This window comes from Pipra filicauda, unplaced genomic scaffold (assembly GCF_003945595.2).
Source record: "Pipra filicauda isolate LSUMZ 115617 unplaced genomic scaffold, ASM394559v2 scaffold439_size563993_pilon, whole genome shotgun sequence".
NCBI classification, from domain to species: domain Eukaryota; kingdom Metazoa; phylum Chordata; class Aves; order Passeriformes; family Pipridae; genus Pipra; species Pipra filicauda.
In genome coordinates, this window is record NW_024104575.1 from 511067 (window position 1) to 530911 (window position 19845).

Consider the following 19845-nt stretch of genomic DNA (forward strand, 5'->3'; position numbering starts at 1 on the left):
GAACTGGATTGCAGCCATCACACTGGTGTTCGGCGCCAGCAAGGAGACTGGTGTGCATCCTCTCTTGGGCTGGAGGGTAAGCTGCAGGGGGTTTTGTCAGTGCTGTTTTGTCTAGGGCAGCAAATAGCTCAGGACTCTACTCCATGAATGGCCAACCTGAACACCTGTAGTGGTGCTGGGTGATTCAGTTTAATGTGGGGCACAGGCTGCCCCCAACTGCATTTCTATTAACTAAAACATACAACTGAATTCATGCTTTTATGCTAACTACAAAAAACAGATGCAACAACATAAGTTGGACTGAAAGAACCTGATGATACTGAATCTTCAAGAAGCTTGATGTTAGAGTAGGTCAACTCCTCCCACCCAAATTTGAACCAGCAGAATGTTTTATAAAAGTCTGGCTTATTGTATCACATGGTTTAACTATTTTTAAGCTACTAATAGAAGCTTTAAGGTTCAATTTGTGTATCATCATTGTCCATGTCAGGGCCAATTGCTCCATCTCCAAAGAGTTAAGGACATTTAGGTTGAAGAGGTGACTTTGTCAGCCAGTTAAAACAAGAACTATACCATGAAATGAGCAATCCCGTAAATCCAGTTTATTTTTTTTCAAGAATACCAGAAGCAGGCCTGTGTGTGGTAATCTTCATATCAGTGTTGAATTTGCCAGAAAGGAACAGGAAAGTTAGCAAGGCTATGTACTGGTCCCAGGCAAGTCCAAGCACCTCATGTTCAGTAGCTCTATTTCAAAGCAGTTGCTCTTCTAAGTGAAGTCTTCCCAAAATGCATTCTCTCACCTGAGAGTGATACAAATTTATTGTGATATTGAACATTCTCAGATGAAGTTTGAAGATGATGTACATCTTCTCTAATTCTTCTGAAGCCAGCTACTGCTCTGTATAGTTAAATAAAACAATTCAAAGGCAGCACTGGAAAGAGTGGACCTAGCGTAGGAGTCAGGATGTCTTGAATATTTATCTCACTTCTGTTCTTGGAGGCGTTGCAGGAACTCATTAATCTTAGTTCTGTCAAAAACATGCAACTGCTCGCCCAAGATAGCAAATAAAAACCCATTATATATTAAAAAGAAATATATAGCCTTACACCAGACCATATATTGGTTTCAATACTTTGAGATATCATTGACCCATTGCTTTCAATTTAAAGGGAAAAAAAGAGTTCTGACTATTATTCACCTGAGAAGGTGGATGAACTCTATCTTTTTTTTAAAATTTGCTCTTTCAAGAAAAACCCCAATATTTTAGAAATGGCAAATGAGGGTAGAAAAGGAGACAGCGTGTTTGTCTATTCTTTATGCCACTTACTTTTTGCCTGTCAGGCCTCTCTTAGATGACAGAAGCTAAAAAGGAAAAAGAGGGCAGCCACAACTCATCACATTGGCAGCTCCATCCTTCCTGTGGGCAGAGGTTAGACATTGCTCTCTTTGGCATGGGTAACCTGCTGTATGCGTCTATAGGAGATGAAAGAACTGAATTATACAGTAGAACTACTTGGGAAAGCCACTAATATCCTACACTACTCATCTTTTGTCATAAAACCAGAAGTATTTTAATTAAAATACTGAAGCATCCAGTAATATTAGGCATTAATTTAAATGCAAGCCAAACACACAAGTGAATTGGTGATACAATTTCTTGTCAACAGATTACAATTACTATGCACTAGCTGAAACTTTAATGTTTTTTCCACAAGCAGATGGAGGAACATGTATTTTTATTCTGTGGTTCTTAAAGTACTCCAAATGCAGAGATTTGAAAAAAATGTATTTTTGCTCCATTCAAGTCCTTTTTCTATTCCTAATAATCACTTCCTTTCAAACAGGTCTTTTACATTTGTGTAACAGAAAAGAGCAAAAAGAAAATAATATTTTCAGTTTGTAAAAAGGTTAAGGTTTGTCTCATCATCTTGTCAAGTGAAAAACACACATAGAACTGTATGGCTTAGATGGTGGCCTAATTAGTGGAAAAAAAGGCACAGAAATGTGGCACTGAGAGCGTAATTCAGCCCAAGGTACACTGAAACCAGAGTGCACTAAAATGTTTTTCTTAGCATTCAAAATTTGGCACTCACGTTGAAATGAGATGAAATAAGAGCTACAGTAAAAGGCTGCCAAATTTCATGCTTAAGAATTGCCTGCTTTCATTTCCACAGCCCGATGAATTTGTCTGGATAAGTATTTGAAATGGGCATCGCACTTGAAAGCCATCAAAATATTTTTAAAGCAGTCTTTTCCACCGAGAGTACGAACTAAACTGCCACCACATCTACCCTGTAGAAGCTAAAGTGGTGTATTATTCTACAAAAAGATCCTGCTTTGATTATTCTTCCTCCTATTACTGATGGTAACTCCTTGTCCTCAAAGGAGGTAGACTGAAGAAAAAACAGAACTGAAGAAGGTGTGCCACAAGGATAGGATAGAGCTCTTTTTTGCCATCCATTTTAACTCAGTTTAATAGTAAAGGTACCTCACCAGGGTGAACTTGCAGTTTGGGCCTAGAAATGACAGTATTTTTTCATTCCACTGTACATTCCACTATATCTGACTGATACTTATACAGAAACTAGAACATTAATTCCCAAATTTGGATCTGAAAGTCCTCGCAGGTCATAAGGCCATGATGGGCAGCAGCTGATCTGTGGAAGATGACCATAAAACTACTTAATTAGGGTGATGAATAATTTCTAACTGATAACGTTTACTGTGCCAAGGAATGGGACAAATAATGAATTAGGATATTTAGCTATGTAATGTAACGGCAGCTGAACAAGGAAGAAACAAATCAAAGACTCTATGGGTAGTGAGGCAAATAGCAACATAGCAATTAATATCCCAATAGCTGCAAGTAAACTGCTACATTTTATCCACAGATAAGTAACAGAAATCCATAAATTGGCAGCCTCTCACAACAAGAGAAAAGCCTATAATTTCAAGCTTTCTCTTTAAACTTTTCTTCCTAGGTGGCAGCAGCGAGTCTTTCTTCCTTCTTCCACAACTCCAGCCTGCAAATCTGTAAGGGGGCAAAACTAGACATGAGAGATGCTGAAATCAGCATTACAACAGCCTTTCCCTGCAAACACTGTCTTTAGGTTTGCCTGCTTTGTGGAGTATACTTGTCCCCAAAATTCATGCAGTAACCTATGCTTATTTAGACTGAAAACTAGAATTAGTAAATTTGTTAGTATTTAGGCACTTGGCAACCCCTGCATTGTTATCTCATTCAGTTATGGTCCTCTCACCTCAGGTGAGACAACACATGGCCCTGCAAAAGTGTCTGCTTCTAAAGGATGTGATAATATCTGGATGAGGAACACTCAACAGTGTTTAGTTTGCCCATACTAAACCTTCTATTGCTGTCCATATTTTCAGTAGAGTCTGTGTTATCAAATCTTCTTCAAAAGCCATGCCTGTCCTTCACAGAGATGTCTTCTCTGCACTTTGTACTGGTAAGCACCCTGTGAAAGCAACTCAAAACTTTACTGCTATTGGACAACTTTCTTCTAAAATGATTAAAATGTCTGTAAGAAATAAATCTGAACAGCTGATGGAGCAGGAAGACAAACTATTTGAAGGTTCCTTCTCAAGTTGAGCACCAAAAGTTTTGTATTTTTAGAACTACTAAGGAGAAAAACACATAAACCTTTTTTTTTAAATTTATTTTTAGAAAAATCACAATGTTGATAGGAGATTTTAATAAGTAATTTTTAAGCTTGCAAAAGCTGAAAAAGGATTCAAAAATCTGGTTAGCTAAAAGCTATTTTGAGCTTCCTCTGCCATTCTATTTCTAACAAACTCTGACTTATTTCTGTTTTCTCCACACTTAGCATTGATATGAGATACCTATTTATTCATTCAGGTGAGCGGGACGTTTCTTTGTATTTACATAGAGCATATGTTTATATAATAACCACTTTTGCACTCTCAAACACACTTAAAGGTTTTAGCACTTTTGTACCAAAAGCAGAAGTGGGGCAAGAGGCTTACAAATTAATTCCATAACAAAATACTAAAATCTGTGTAAAGCTTTGTTGCAAGCTAAGAAACATGTACAAGAAATTCTTAAATGAATTATCCTTGGCATACATTCATATTTGAATGTACAGATATATTTACAGGTTTAATATCCAAATTCAGTAATGACTTCTAAGATGTTCCATGAAATGTCATCTTCCTGTAGAACTTTGTCAGGTGGCTAAAACACATTAGTAAGACACATATTGTAAAACTGCATGAAAATTTAAAAGAATTAGAATGAAAGCCAACAAAACTGGTCAGACTATTCCTTCCAGACGGAACTAGTTATTATTCCAGATTTAGTCCTTTAGTTGTTATGAGTTGCAGTTTTCCATGTTTCCACAGATCCTTGAAACCTTCCTTTCACTTTCAAGAGCCACAGCACAGTTCTCAAGTGCTTTCAAATAAGGATGCAGTCATAGGTTGTCATCCCAAGGGCAATCCTTCACAAGTCCAAAAGCACTTCTCACACGTATGCTATTTATACTGTTCAGTGGATGCCTGTGGAGTGGGGTTGGGTTGTTCTGGTCAGTCTTGCTATTTTGTACTTTTGACCTGTAGTACTGTTTCTGTCCCTTCCATGTGTATGATACACCTTCTGAATTCAACATTATTTGATGTTAAGCTTTTGGTTATGGAAGTCTAAAGATGTTAATCCCCACTCCCCAGTGCTTCAGCCACAACTATTTAGACAATGCCAAATATCGACCTTGCTGGATATACAAAATCCAGCTATGGTTCTGATGTGCAAATAAGGCTTTTCCACAACTGACCAGCTCAGTACTCGCAAAGCAGGAAGAGCCAGAAAGGATGAAGGGTCTGTATGCACTAAGTTTGGGTTTTCTCAATCTGTACCAGACAGATGCAATGAAAAAAAATGCAAAAACAAAACTGAATTTTTGTCTCTTGAATGCTCAAGAACAAGTATCTCTTCCCTGGTGGCTGACCCAGGCAGCTACATAGATTGGGTCAGCAGCACCCACACCCACATCCATCATTCATACACAGTGAGCCACTTGCTTTCCGGTGCCCATAATATACACCAGACTGGTTGGTTGGCACACTCACTGCACACAGGGTATTAAAAGAAAATGCTTGTACTGCCTGAAAGCAATGACATAACAAAACCTTAACTGCTTATTGTTTTTGGAGAGGTAAGGAAAAGTTAAACATACCAAATGCATTTGAGACACACCCAGTTGTCAGAGGAGCAAAGGCAAGAATGTAAAGGCACAACATACTTCTACACTCCTGTCATTAAGGCCATGTATTGGTGTGCAACAATGCTTCACAGGGCTAACCATACAGAAGTACTCAGGTCTAAGTCACACTCCCAGAGATGTTTCAAACAAGAACAGTTTTCTAATGCAACTTCAGACTCTGCTGTTTATGTTATGCTTTTTTTGTGTCCTTTTCTTTTTTTCAGGCAGAAGGCAAGCTCTCTATCCAGTTTCAAGATCTGTTCTTCATCACGTTTTCTTTAATTTAGTTCTCCAGAAGCGTGCGCTGAACTAAGAAGTGAAAAACAATTCAAGATTAGTACATTAAGTTCATGGACATTGTAAGTTATTTAATAGTTCATGCAGACAACAAAGTTTCAGTAGGCATTTGGCACTGTGTGATAAATTCAGGTAAGCAGAGCTTGATTCTGTGAAGCCAAAACACTGCACATCAAGGTATACTACATGCCAGATTTCTCACTCAAATAACCACATCCTACTACATCAGGGAATCTATCTACACTTGCAGTTTCAGGCTTGCAGTTTTTGCGGATGCCAACATGAAATGGAGTACAGACTGTGTAAATAATGGAAAAGTAGGTTACTGAAACAAGGTGTCTAGGTTAACTATACTTTTAGGAAGTCAAAGATAAGCCTACATAAAATTTTAAAAACATAAATCTATTCTGCTGTGCCATCTGACTTGGCTTCATAAAAGACCTCTTTTAAACTAGAAGCTGTGTAGGTACACCAGCACTCTATTAGCAGAAGCAGAGCTGACATCTGCTGACTCCCAGAACTTAGATCAGGAGCAGCACCATTCTGATCATGGATGCCCAGTTTCTTGGCACAAAACATGATCATGCTTGTCTGTAAAATATAGTAGAGGTATAAAATATGGGATGTAATGTGACATCAATACGTAGGCAGGAATAATCATATATGATAACATCCTGAGTTTGACTTTACTGGTTAAAATAAAATATGCATCATCTGACACATTTCACATTTGAGTTCTGATCAATCTCAGACAAAATTTTAGGATATTCCAACTACAACTCATATTTTTAACTGCCTTTAGTATAGGTCTTTGAATGATCCTATTTGCTTCACTAATGCATCGCTGAATTGAGGATACCTGCCTATCTCCAGTCCTGACAGCCAGTCACAAGAAAATGATGTGCCCTTGAGAGTTTTATACATTTAACAGCTTTGAGGAAAAGTGTTTATAAAGATGACCATAAGCCCGATGAAAGTTTTTAGCAAACAGATGAAATATCTGAGAAAAATAAGATATAACTGTTGGGGTTTTTTAATTACATAAACCCCAGAAATAATTCTGTAGATTTTAAACTCACAGAAGAATATACTGAAAATATATACTGCTTCGGTATTTTAATATTCAGTATTTCAAAAACACTCAGTAAACTTCAGCACGAGGTTATACTACTTCCTCCTTTGTTGACCAGTCACAAGGGCTAGAAGACCAAGTTTTCACCTATACCATTTCCTCCAGAACTATCTATGGCTTTCCCAGAGTTAAACACCTGTTCTATCAGCCAAGTACCCTAGACCACCGTAAGTGAAGGGTGAGGTTGCAAACGTTTTTGTTGCTTTAAAAGAGACCTTTCACAGGTGTCACCTTTGATCAATTACGTGATGGTTCTTTCATACAAGAATCATTCCCTGTTCACAACAGAAAATGCTTTAGTTACAACAAAGCGAGTTTAGTCCTCCTTGCCTCCAGTATAGTTACATCTCTATTCTGATGCCTCAGAGCTTTTTGAATTTTTTTAACTTTTGTAGATTTTAGAAGTAGTTGTGTAGTAAATGCAGATTTTAATGTAGCTGTATTATACTCCTTACCCTGCAGCATAATAGTTACACATACCCAACCCTGTTACCCCATTTCATATCAATCCCTCTAAATTCTGTTAGCATGTTTAGTCTTCTTTTCAAGGTAGAATTGTAGAAAAACACTTCTGTTTAAGAACACAGCACCCTAAGCCTGGACTAGGAGGTATCACACAGACACAGTAACCTTCAAGCCCAGAACTCTGGAGGAGCTCCAAGGACTATGTGTGCTGTGAAGAAGATGAAGATGAGGAAGAAGGGGTCCCAAAGATCCCAAACTCAATTCCTAAAGGGGTATGTCGGGGGGTAGAATGGGGCAGAACCAGGGATAGATAGACCTGGGATTGGATGGACCTTATTATAAAATCATAAAACCACTGTTTGGGTGCACACATGTGCTGTGTATTCCCCTGGCCTGAGGCTAATTAAAGGACCAATTCCTTTTATCTTATCTTATACACTAAATTGGCCTGGAGCCTTTTTCTCCACAGTCTCTTTAGGCAACAATTCAAACATAATTATTTTTAATATACATTCTTGCAGAGTTCTGTATCAGTTTGTAATCAGAAAAGGTTTCAGATTCCAATCAGAAACAACACAGACTTATTAACTGCTAATTGCAGTTATGTATTACACTAAAGGAGCAGGCTTGTGTTTTCATAATTGTCTTTAATAATACTTCTGCAGAGAAAATTCAGTTCTTTACTTTCTCTAAGCTCCTGTATTTCAATGACTTCTCAAGGCAATCAAACAATCTCTTCAAATAAAAAAACAGAGAAGAGTGGCCACATTTTCACAATGCAATTCTTGAATTAGTTCCAAGTTTGTTGTCATGGTAAAATCATAGAATCACAGAATAGTTTATTTTGGAAAACACCTCTAAGATCATCGAGTTTAACCATTAACCCCGCACTCCCAAGTCCACCACGGAACCATGTCCCCAAGTGCCACATCTACACATCTTTTAAATACCTCCAGGGATGGCAACTCCTCTACTTCCCCGAGCAGTCTGTTCCAATACTTGACAACCCTTTTTGTGAAGAATTTTTTCCAAATATCCTATCTAAACCTCCCCTGGCACAACTTGAGGCCATTTCCTCTTGTCCTATCACTTGTTACCTGGGAGAAGAGGCCTCCATACAACCTCCTTTCAGGTAGTTGTAGAAAGCAATAAGGTGCCCCCTGAACCTCCTTTTCTCCAGGCTTTTCTCCCAGCTCCTCTCTCAGTCAATTCTTCTAAGAGGCTCCAGACCCTTCACCAGCTCTGTTGCCTTTCTCTGGAATCACACCAGCACCTCAATGTCTTTCTTGTAAGTGAGATGCCCAAAACTGAGCACAGGACTCAAGGTGTGGCATCATCAGTGCTGAGCACAGAGGGACAATCACTTCCCTAGTCCTGCTGGCCACACTATTTCTGATACAAGCCAGGATGCCATTGGCCTTCTTGGCCATCAGGACACACTGCCGGATCATATTCTGCCAAAATTGATAGTTATAAGTATTTTTTTTTAAACAAAACAGTGCAAATAATTTTCTCCACTATGTCAGATGTCAATGAAGTGCATTTAATAGGATCCCCATCAAAAAATTGATTTTCCATCTAGATTCTTGTCTTACCAGGTGGCTCAGATTGTGCTCCCCTATGGCTATCCATATTCACATTCTCTTCATCTGCTGGGAAACAAAGAGATGTTTAGCGTTCAAATTCTCTTATATTCAAAGTTATTGATTAATAGAGATAATTTGACATAAGAAACAGCACTGAAAAAAATGGGCTACCTGATGGTAGTTGAGTTGTCCTTGTTTTGCCTGCATGTTCACTTTAACATGCATAGTAGAGATGTTACTCAGTTTCCAAATTTCCCAAATTACAAAACAGCAGTGCCTGGCAGGATGACTGCACTACCCCACACCAAATAGTCAGAAAGACTGAAAGAGACAAAACCAAAGCTTCTGCCCCTCCTATCACCCACAGGATTCCCAAAGTTCTCTGATCTAAGTTATATCTTATTTAGATGGAAATAAAGCAGATAGCAAGACAAAGGTAAAACTTACAAAATTAGAAATGACAAGGTATTTTTTCAGCATGAAAATAGTCTCAAATCCCCAATCAATTTTCCTTAAAAAGTGTTTTCTTGCAGTCTCTCCTGCTTACGTTTTAACAAGAAGTGCTTTTATTTTAGGAATGTAAAGCCTTAAGTTCTTCTATTTCTGAAAGTCTAATTTTTAGGCAAGGCATTCTTCAGTCACCCTGTCTTAAGATGATTAGTAAGAAAGGTTACTCCCTGTGACCATAAATTCACTGGGCTATTAAAACTACCTTATGCATAGGATCAGTTTCTAGTCCCCATATAAATAAAAAAACACATCTCTTTAGACAGTAGAAAATAAAATTAATTTAGAATTCTTACCGCTTTGCTTGAAACAGAGTTTCTTCTTCTGGTAAGCAATGAAACTAGATACTGCCCCAATTACAGTAGCAGCCACAGCACTTACAATTCCAGCTATTGCTCCCTGAGAAGCTGAAAAAAACAGAGGTTTGTATACATTTTTCAAAATTGAAAGCCATGTCAAAATTGTATTGTTTCAAAGTAAACCCTATGAACACTTCCAAAAATCATTAAACTGAAATTACATGAAACTGTAATCATCAACTCTTTCTGTCTTTATGCATAATGAAAAGTGATTTGTCTCATTTTATAACCATTGATTTCTTAGCAATGCCTGTTGTTAAGGAACTTAAGCACTCCTGTTCTAATTTCCACTAATTAAAAATGCTACCCCCTTTCATGGCAATATCTACTTTCCATGCGTGCGGTCACTGCACCAGCATCTCTGAGACCTTAACAATTACGAATTATTTGCAACATAGAGATTTTAAAGGATTATGAAAGCAGAGCTTGAAAGTAAGAATTCCACATTCCACAAAAATTTTTAAGTTGTAACCCACTCCCAGTAGTCAACATTCTAGCAGAAGATGAGCAACACAGAAAACTCCAGAAAACAAACTTCATATATCCAGACGCCATCATACACACAAATTCATGCATTTACCCTCATCTTCTTGGCCATTATTTGGAGTTTGGCCCCTTCGTTCTGTAAAAACAAACAGAAAGGTTACATTTTACATGTCTAAAGAACAGTCATATCATAATTGACAACCTTTTTGCCAATTAATTATCCAAAATTACAAACCATCTATTATATCCATACTCTGGCATTCAAACTTTCTGCTTTCAAAGTACTGGTCATGGTGGTGTCAACTACAGCCTTGAGTACTCAGCACTTCTACAAAATGAGCACAGAGCACTTGTAAAATCTGGTTTAACCAACTTGTGCACCACCACAGAACACTCAGTGGAGAGGAACAGTGTATAACTTCAGAGTAACACTCAGCTGTATTTCCACGGAAACAACCATCTTTTCCTAAAATCCCAGCCTCGTTTACTAAATACTTCTGCAATTCTCTTTGCAAGCAAGACCGATGTTCTATAAATACTAACTATATTTGTCACGATGCAACTTGTACCATTGCAGCAGGAACCCGTGCAGATCAAAACACCCCACAAGTTTCCACAGATATTTCTTGCCCCTGCCAATTTTCAAGATACTGCCCCAAACATAGCTTGAAAGGTGAAAGCTACCCAAAAAAGTGGCATAGGTAATCTCTGTCTAGGATAACTCTCTGAAGAAGTCAGTAACCATTGGCACACCTCAAACCCCATCAAGATACTTCAGCTAACTCTGGTCTGGAAATAATAAAGTTTCAGTAACGCACACAGGGATGACTAGACACATCCCAAGGATGACCATTACTGCAGCCTGGTTGCAGTGACCACCTCTGTATTGAGCCGAGCCACAATGATTAGAAATGTCAAATTACTGAAAGAAAGTCTGGCAAACTATGAAACGGTTTCATTCTGCTCAGAGTAGATACACCCTACAAAGAATCATATGGTTGGAAAGGATCTTAAAGATCATCTAGTTCCAACCCCCCTGCCATGGGCAGGAACACCTTTCACTAGACTGGGTTGCTCAGAGCTCCATCCAAGCTGGCCTCAAAACACTTCCAAGGATGGGGTATTCACAACTTCTCTGGGCAACCTGTTCCAGTGCCTCACCACTCTCACAGTAAAAAGTGAAGATTAAGAATCACTTGGAAGGATCAGTTCATCCTTTGGGACAAAGCATATTTTTGAGAACATGGGGTGGATCTTCTTCTGGCCCACCTTCAGACCGTCTAACTACAAGAGCTAAATGAAACTGCCAGTATGTCACAGAAGATCTAAAAATAGCACCTGGAGGACTTTAAGAACTATATTTATGGAAAATTATGAAGTAAGTACCACATTCATTTCTCAGTTCAAAAAGCCATCCTTCTTAGTATAACAGTAAAAATCATGGAAGTTTTACCTCTAGACAAGTTTTACCTCTTAATTATTTGGGGTGGGTTTTTTTGGTAGAGATGGAACACATTACTTTTGAATTCAAAGATATGCTCTTAAGTTTCAGATACCAGAACTGAAGGTGTTACAAATTAGAGCATGTTAACCAGCTTGGGAGTAAGATTTTATCAAAAACTCAGGTAACCACAGAAACAATATGAAGCACGACCTACTGTCTTACCATTGCTGCCACTCCCATCACCTCCTCCTTTTGGCGAATTGCCATCAAGTAGATCTGTATCATCAAATGTGCCTATAAAAAATGTAAATAGCATTACCTTACTTGTTTTAAGTTCAGTGAAAAGACACCTCAAGGCCCATAATGACATGGAAATTTTCTCAAGATCGTTCAGTTGAATTTGTCGTGGTTTTAGGCTTAGCATCATAGTCACAATATGCTCACATTTTAAAAGCCCTCACAATGTCAAGTCCCTTCAGCTGAGCACTACACAGTTTGACAGCAGTACTCCTGCCTCCAGACTTTCTGAACAACTGCGAGAAGAGCAGAGTAGCACAAATCAGGCTAAGAAAGCAAGAAGCCCTATAAGCTACTTAATTGGAATAACCCAAGTCTCCCTGTGCTGTGAAAGCAAAGAAAGGATGCGGATAGGAAAGGATCGTTTCTTTTCAAGGCTGCAACTGTGAATGAATCTTCAGAGTTGGGTTTCTTAGTCACAAACGGTCCAAATGTAATTCCCTTCTCTGATTTATTACAGGACATTGGTCTAGTCCCTCTCCATTTCCACTGAACCCTACCTTACGGAGCATTCCCTTCCCCCTCATGGGACCTTCTCCTCCTCCCCTCTGCTGCCAAATGAATCCTTAGTTTATGCAAAGCAAATATGTTTCAAGTAGCAAAATTAAAAGTATTGCATCAGAGGATGTTTTAGTTGGGTGGTGAAAGCACTGTACTGAGGCATGCAAGACCCAAATTCAAGTATCTGCTGCAAATCAGAAAGAACGAGAACCAGGGCTTGCATTCCAGTTAAGGACTCTTTACCACAATGTTCATGGATAATGGCATTTTCACAACTGCATCGATCTAAATCTGTTTTGTTCTGGGTTAGGCAAAGACCTCTAAAGCACAACAGGCAGGGAAGGACATGTATATAAGCCTATCTTTCAAATACAAATAATTGTATTACTTAACTGGGCCTTTAAAAAAAAACAAACAAAAAAAACCCCCAAAACAACCCTTTAACTTGGAGCTTTATCTTTAATTTAGATCTTTTAAGAATAAAGATCATAGGCAGTTCCTATTTACCTTCTGGCATGACTAGAAGGGATTCCGTTTGTAAAGACGAAAGAGCTCAATCCAATACACGGGTGCTCCACCACAGACAGCCAAGCACAGCATTGCCCCAAGCACACACACACTCTGTCCCATCCTGCCTCCTCCCTACACCATCCTGCTTTTAAGTGAAAGTGCCTCAACAGCTTTGTTATGGAATTTCAAGACTGCTGCAAAGTTTATTTGCAAGACAACTTTTCTTCATTCCTCAGTGTTTATCCAGTGCAACATCTGACACAGAGAGCGGCCAATTAACATAGATCAATTAGTAGAAGTGTAACTGAGACAGTAAAACCCTGATTCAGGAGTTTGTGCTAGAAGCCTTACCAGTGTCTTTAGGTTGATCTCGCTTGGGGTTATCTACATGCAGAAGAGAGATTTAATGAAAAAAAAAGAAAAAAAAGGTTAAGATAGAAAAACTGGACTACAATACAGTAATGTTGAAAAGAACTGGGGTAGATTAACAAATACTCTTCTACTGTTCAGAAATTCCTGTTAGGTCAGTCTTACCAGTGTCTCTAGGTTTTGCAGGAGGATTTGGCTTGGGACCATCTATAAACAAGTAAAGAGTTAGAATAAGTTACTCGTGTGAAGAGACCAAAAGTAGAGCATGCAATGACCTTGAAAGACTATTTGACCTAAAAAAATGGTATCAAAACTTCTCCATGTCATTTTTCCTTTCACTAACTAATGCTGTATTTGTTTGGTTATTTTAGCTAAACATAGTATTTTAATGCAACTAACAGTGTTTCTGCTATATTAACCTGTATGTCAGATCCTTGCTATAACAAACATATACAGAAGAACTCAAGTGTTAAACAGCATTTTAATTTGCACATTGTATTTTAAAGGCTGAAATTCTTTACATTTTTCTATCAGGTACATTATGTACTCTTTTAAAATTACTGGATTTTAACCAATAATAAAAGTTGGTACCTCACTTAAAAATAATAGAATTAAAAATATGGCCCCCACAATGACATTTCATTTAGCTTGCTACAAAATTGGAGAATAAGAGATCTTAGCAATTTTTTCTGTATTTGGTCACAGTCTTCACATCAGAAAGAGTATTTTCCCTCAAATTATTTCTAACATATTGATGTTTACTTGTGCTACTAAAATTACTTCTATAAAGGAAGAGATTACTTCAGATTTAAAAACTACTTCCATAAGTAATAGTTTATGGAATTAGTGCCATCTAGTGAAGATACAATAATGAAACATGTAGGACTTGGCTAAGAAATTATTGAAATTCATACAGTTTTTGTGATCTAGAACCTTTAAAATGAAAGTAAATAAACATAACTAGACTGCAATTATTTTATCTGCAGTCTGCTACCTTAATCAACTCAGTGCCCTTTATTACATTTATGTCATAAGGCATGGATAGACATTGCACAAATACCTTTGAGCAGTATCCAGGAAAACACGACACTTACCAGGATGAAGAGCATCATCCAAGTTAAAATCATCTACAAAGACAGAGGGGAAGTTTTAAGTGTAATGCAAAAACTGAACTAGTTTTAGACTATTTTTACACAAAATGCACCTCACAATGTTTTCACCAAGAATGTAACAGCATGCTCATTCAACAGCGGCCCACAGAGGAGCCCCACAGTTACCAGGCACTATCTGCCAAACGACATGGTGCTTTTGGTGATCATGATACCTGTCAAGAGCCAGCTCAAGGTGAGCAAGCTCCAAACATGCAGACTGAAAGTCAACAAAAGGGATTTTCACAGAGTCTTTAAGTTTGTGAAATCACAAAGTACGTTTGTGAAAGCACTACCAGGAGACTCCAAAATTAAGAAATCCTTTTGCTTTTAGGGAACTGCTTTCTTTTATAGAAATATCACAACCCTGTATGCCACTATGTTGAAAAGTTCATGCCTCTCAAATTATTATGTACACTACACCTTACTTTACAACAAAAGACATTACAAGCCAATTATATCCCACCAAAGTCCTGTGGTGGTGTCTTCTGAGATGGAAGAGGCTTCTTTGTCGTCTTTATCTCTCCTGTCAGAGAAGGTTAGAGAAAAAAAGTTAAATACTATTTAATACACTGTTCAGAAGCTACACAAAAGACAAATATATGTCTATACAATGAAAACCACAAGATCAAATCTATACAAGCAAGACAATTTCCCCTTAAAAGAAATCCTTAATTGTTCTGAAGACAAATTTGAGTTCTATGTGGTCAACATACCCATAGCTGAATTGTTCCACTGAGGTTTAAACCAAACATACGCAGGGAAGGTTTCATGCTTGGTCATGTAGTGATACTTGGCAACAAACAATTCAGAAGAGCATCCACTATTTTCCCGCCTACCTCCCAAACTTTGTGAGTGCAATAATTACCAAGTGCATCTTCTAAGTTGAAGTCATCAAAATTGCCTGTAGAAGATAAAAGAAACAGTAAGGACACTACTTTTTCTTATTCACACCCAACACTTATTAAAGTCATAAACATATTTCTGATCTATCTTATGTTTTCTGCTCCCTGATTCAGAATAGAATATTTTCAGTCAGGGTTGAAGACATTCTTCGCTATTTCTCCAGATCATTATCCACAGATCTCTTCAGAAAAAAAGGGACAGCTCTAAAAATTTGCTCTATAGAAAGGACCCAGAGGGCCATAAGAGTCAATATAATGAACTTAATCCTTTATTCTTGCCACTTGCTATTGCATGCTTTCTTAGTGCCATCCACAGCATATTCTTTCCCAGCCTTCTTTCCACTGAACCACAAAATGAGCAGGGGGACAGCTCCAATGCACAAGAATTTACGAGATTCAAGTGTGAAGAAGAGCCTTGGAGCACAAAGGCCATTATGGAAGTCATGTGATCAAGTATTGCTTTTAAAATCTTGGCATTAAAAATTAATTTTAATGGGTTTATCAGACTTATCTTTCCCCCTAACAAGATTAGCAGTATGAAGGTGGTTAAGATATTAGCATATATGATCTTGAGCAGTCTCTTTAACTTCCTAAAACATAGCTAAATGCAGCTGGTGCCACTATAGGCTCTCTACTTAAGGCGGATTAAATTCTATTTTCAGTCTTTAGGACAAAAATACCCACTCTTGCTATATTAAGTCAATTGGTAGAGCTACTGCTGCTTATCCAGACAATTGCAAACACACTAACTCAATATATACATGATAAAAACCGGTTTCACAGCATAAATACAGTAGTGTGATCTCAGCAGCAGAGGCTTGTAAAATAAGTGGACAGCTAAAACAACTCTTGGGGTATTTCTGATTGTTCATTATCCCTATTTTCACTGAAACATGGAATAAGAAAATGGCATGGAAGTAGATAGTGGCTATTCAAGGAAAAGACATACAAATACACTCCTTCAGCCCAATAGAAGCTGAAAGACTTTTTCTACCTACTCACTATCAAGCCAGACAGAGCAGAAGTTATTTCCAAACAGAACTACCTGAATTCAGAAGATAACTGCACAAAGCATTGGTGTGTCTGGCTTTTCCCCTAAGAATGAGGCTACCAAAAAGGCATCAGAACTGGCTACTGCAAAGTCTGAAGAGAGGAATAAAAAACAAACATCGAAATCAAACCACAAGCAGAATGTCCCTTTCACTTGCATGACAGGCCAAGCTAAGACAAGGACAAGTCATGACTTTAATATCAGGAATGATGGATGCTCCTATACTTGGTGACATCTTTCCTCTTAAATGAAGTCAAAATTGAAATCTCTTTTACTTCTCAGATAACTGCAGTAATAATGCCTTTTTTTTCCCCTGAGAAGAAAAGAGACTAAGATACATTTCTTTTTTTTTTTTTTTTTTTAATAGGGAAGCTAGGAATGACAACCGGAATGGAACAAAAAAAAAGTGTTCATCTGGTCAACTGAACTGCTACAGCAGAAACTGAAATTTGAAGTCTAAGCAGTGATTCCCATAATGTAACATTTGAACCAAGAATCACCTTGCTCACAGCCAAGTAGGGCTGCTTATCTGAAGTCAATATCATCTTGCAATACAATCTCAAAAACCTCTGTAAAATTAGAAGATGTTAAGACCCCAATGTCAGTTACTTTTGAAGTTACCTCCTTGGCTACACGACACCAAGAAACCTCCATATTAACAGGCAAAAAGAGGTCAGAACACTCAAATTTAAACAGGTATTTGCACAGTTGTTCCTCAACTCTGAATTCTAGTTTATTTGTTTTCTCGAGTACATGTATCTCTCAGGCTACAGTCCTCCTGGGAAGAAAGCCTAAGACAGGACCTGATCAGATATTTCATAGTCTGACTCTAAGAAGGCAGGCAGAGGGATCTGTTGAAGATGCATACTCCTCAAAACACTCTACCACAGTAGCAACCGGAGGATGAACCATCACAAACTATTAACACTATCTGTCTCAAAGTTAAAGCTATATCACTAAGAGAATGAACATTACACTGGTGGGTATATTTCAAGAGCCCTGTTTCTTTTTAGGAGGAGTGACAGATGGAAAAACAAGCACATACACTCAACATTATGCTTTGGCACAGCTGAAATTTGAGGGTATTTGAAGAATTTCCCATTGCCATCATGAAACATAGTCCAGGAACTCAGAATAGTTCCAGCTGCAGTGCTTTCCCTTAAGAGGAGGAAACCATTGTAAAAAGGGGTGCTTTCAGTGACATTGCTATTTTAAGGGATTGTTTTCACATAAGATCTTCATGAAGAAATAATTTAGGATGTGACTGCTGACTGCCAATCTCACAGATGACATGCTGCTTTGACAGAGGAATAAACAAATTTGAGAGTTAATAAAAGAAAAAAATCATGCTTTATTGACTGGAGAGATTCAATATTCTGCAACCACACTTCTGCTTTCTGAGTATGCAGCAAGATGCCAGAGTCCTCACATACATTACTTTTTTGAGATAAAGTAGCAGAAAATGTCAAATACTAGCTTATGAAACTGGTTACAATAATCTGCACTCTAAGGTGCTGGCAGCCTGCTTTCCCAGCAAAGAAAGGTGTTTCTCCACTGTTTATGGCAAACCTTCCTTTGTCTTTAAAGCAGTTGCTTTTACAACTGTACTCGCTCAGCTTTTGGTATGGGTGGGTCCAACTAAACTAGAAGTTCAGTGACTTAGTCTGAAAGAAGAAAAGCTCAGTACTAGGGATTCAGCTGGTTCCAGGAAAGAAAGAATCGAAAACAGGAGATAAAGCCACAGAACCAGACTAAAGGTATTATCAGGATCCAAGAAGAAAAAAAATCAGCAAGAATACACTGCACTCCCTACAGGTCTAAGGAGCATCCAGAGCAACTAAGCTTATAAGCATTTTCTTAGTCTAAGCAAAGATATTTACAAATAAAGCAGATACTATATTGCATATAAAGCATGATACAGCAGGTATTTCTAGCTCCTAGGGGCACAAGCATATTCAAGAACATTTCAGAAGTGTCTATACTATTTTCCTTTCATGTCTGTAGCTCAAATACCAGAATCTCAAGAGACAGATCTTTAGAAGGCTGTCCCTAGTAACCAGCATAGTCTGTGTTAGCTGTGGGAAAAACAGTAGGTAAAACAAAAGAGCAAACATAGGTTTTTGAATAGTTGAAGAGCTAGAGGGTATTCAGGAGATCCAAGTAACCATGCAAATAGCAGTGCTTTGCAAAGACCTATCACCGCTCTCAGATACTTACTGCTAGAGTATTAGTCATATTTACATTCCACTGCAGAAGCTGACAGGAGCTTTGGAAACTTCCTCCCTTAGTCACGTGAATGGTGACAAACCAAGAAAGGAGACTTGTGATGAATCACCACAAACGTAACTTTCTGACTTGAGCAACAGACTGCTTGAATTTTGTTTTCCTAAAAATGCAGTGTTCTCCTTCTTCCTTCCCTCCCTCTCTCCCCCGCACCTTGTGCACAACAGAGTGCCACAGAGCCTGCAAGCTGCAACTGGTCTTCCAGTTGTCGGCCTATGGACCAGGTGACAATGGTCACCTTGTCTTCATCCCACAGCTCGACATTTACCTGCTACTCCATCAGTGGCTGACTAACTTACAATCAAGAAATATCTCCAGCTGGAAGGGACCCATAAGATCATCATATCCAACTCCCTGCTCCTCACAGGACTAATTAAAAATAAACCATATGAATAAGAACCTCATTCAGACACTCCTTAGACTCTGTCAGGCTTGGTGCCATGACCACTTCCTTCCTGCCTTTTGCAGTGCCCAATCATCCTCTCAGAGAAGAACCCGCTCTTAAGGTCCAATCTGAACTTTCCCTGATGCAGCTTCATTCCATTTCCTTGCATCCTGCTGGTGGTAACCAGAGAAAGTAGATCAGAACCTCTGCCTCTACTGCCCACTTGAAGAAGCTGTAGACTGCTATGTGGCCACCCCTCAGCTTTTCCTTCTCCAAGCTGAACAAACCAAGTGACCTCAGCCATTCCTAGTAAATCTTGCCCTTGAGGCCTTTCACCATCTTGGGCACCTCCTCTAGACATACCCCAATAGTTTGGTCTTTTTATTGCACTGAGGCTCCTAAAACTGTACACAAGGACTTGAGCTGAGGCCGCACCAGCGCAGAATAGAGTGGGACAATCACCTCCCCCAACCAGCCAGCATTGCTGTTCTTGATGCACCACAGGGCACAACTCGCCCTTCTGGCTGCCAGGCTGTCAGACTGTTGACTCATGTTCAACTTGCCATCAACTCAACCCCTCAGATCTCTTTCAGCAGGTTGCTTTCCAGCCTCTTGTCTCCAGTTTTTACACAGAACCAGGATTATCCCAACCCAGGTGCAGAATCTGGCACTTGCTCTTGTTAAATCTCATACAGTTTGCGACTGCCCAACTGGTGTCTGTCCTGCTCCCTAGCCACTTATTTTCATGAAATACGTAAAAATCTTGAGCTCAAAGAGGTCCCTCTTCCCTGTAGAGTTTGCACAAGGTTTGGCAGCAGTCTTGCAGGACAAGGATACTGGAAGCCACAAAGGCATAAACTCGGGAAACGAGGCGAAAAGCAG

The 19845-nt window shown here is 38.7% G+C and overlaps 1 protein-coding gene across 1 annotated transcript in view; it reads right to left on the minus strand.

Annotated features, from left to right (window-relative positions):
* Window positions 1–3848: 3848 nt before the first annotated feature.
* CD99 (CD99 molecule (Xg blood group)) overlaps window positions 3849–19845 on the minus strand; it is a 30845-nt gene continuing 14848 nt past the window's right edge. The window contains exons 2-11 of the mRNA XM_027710119.2: window positions 15208–15243; window positions 14806–14865; window positions 14286–14318; window positions 13357–13398; window positions 13174–13206; window positions 11737–11808; window positions 10165–10206; window positions 9522–9632; window positions 8728–8781; window positions 3849–5547 (exon numbers count right to left, since the gene is read on the minus strand). Of these exons, the coding sequence (XP_027565920.1) occupies window positions 5522–5547; window positions 8728–8781; window positions 9522–9632; window positions 10165–10206; window positions 11737–11808; window positions 13174–13206; window positions 13357–13398; window positions 14286–14318; window positions 14806–14865; window positions 15208–15243 (509 nt within the window). The 3' untranslated portion in view covers window positions 3849–5521. The remainder of the gene's footprint in view (window positions 5548–8727; window positions 8782–9521; window positions 9633–10164; window positions 10207–11736; window positions 11809–13173; window positions 13207–13356; window positions 13399–14285; window positions 14319–14805; window positions 14866–15207; window positions 15244–19845) is intronic.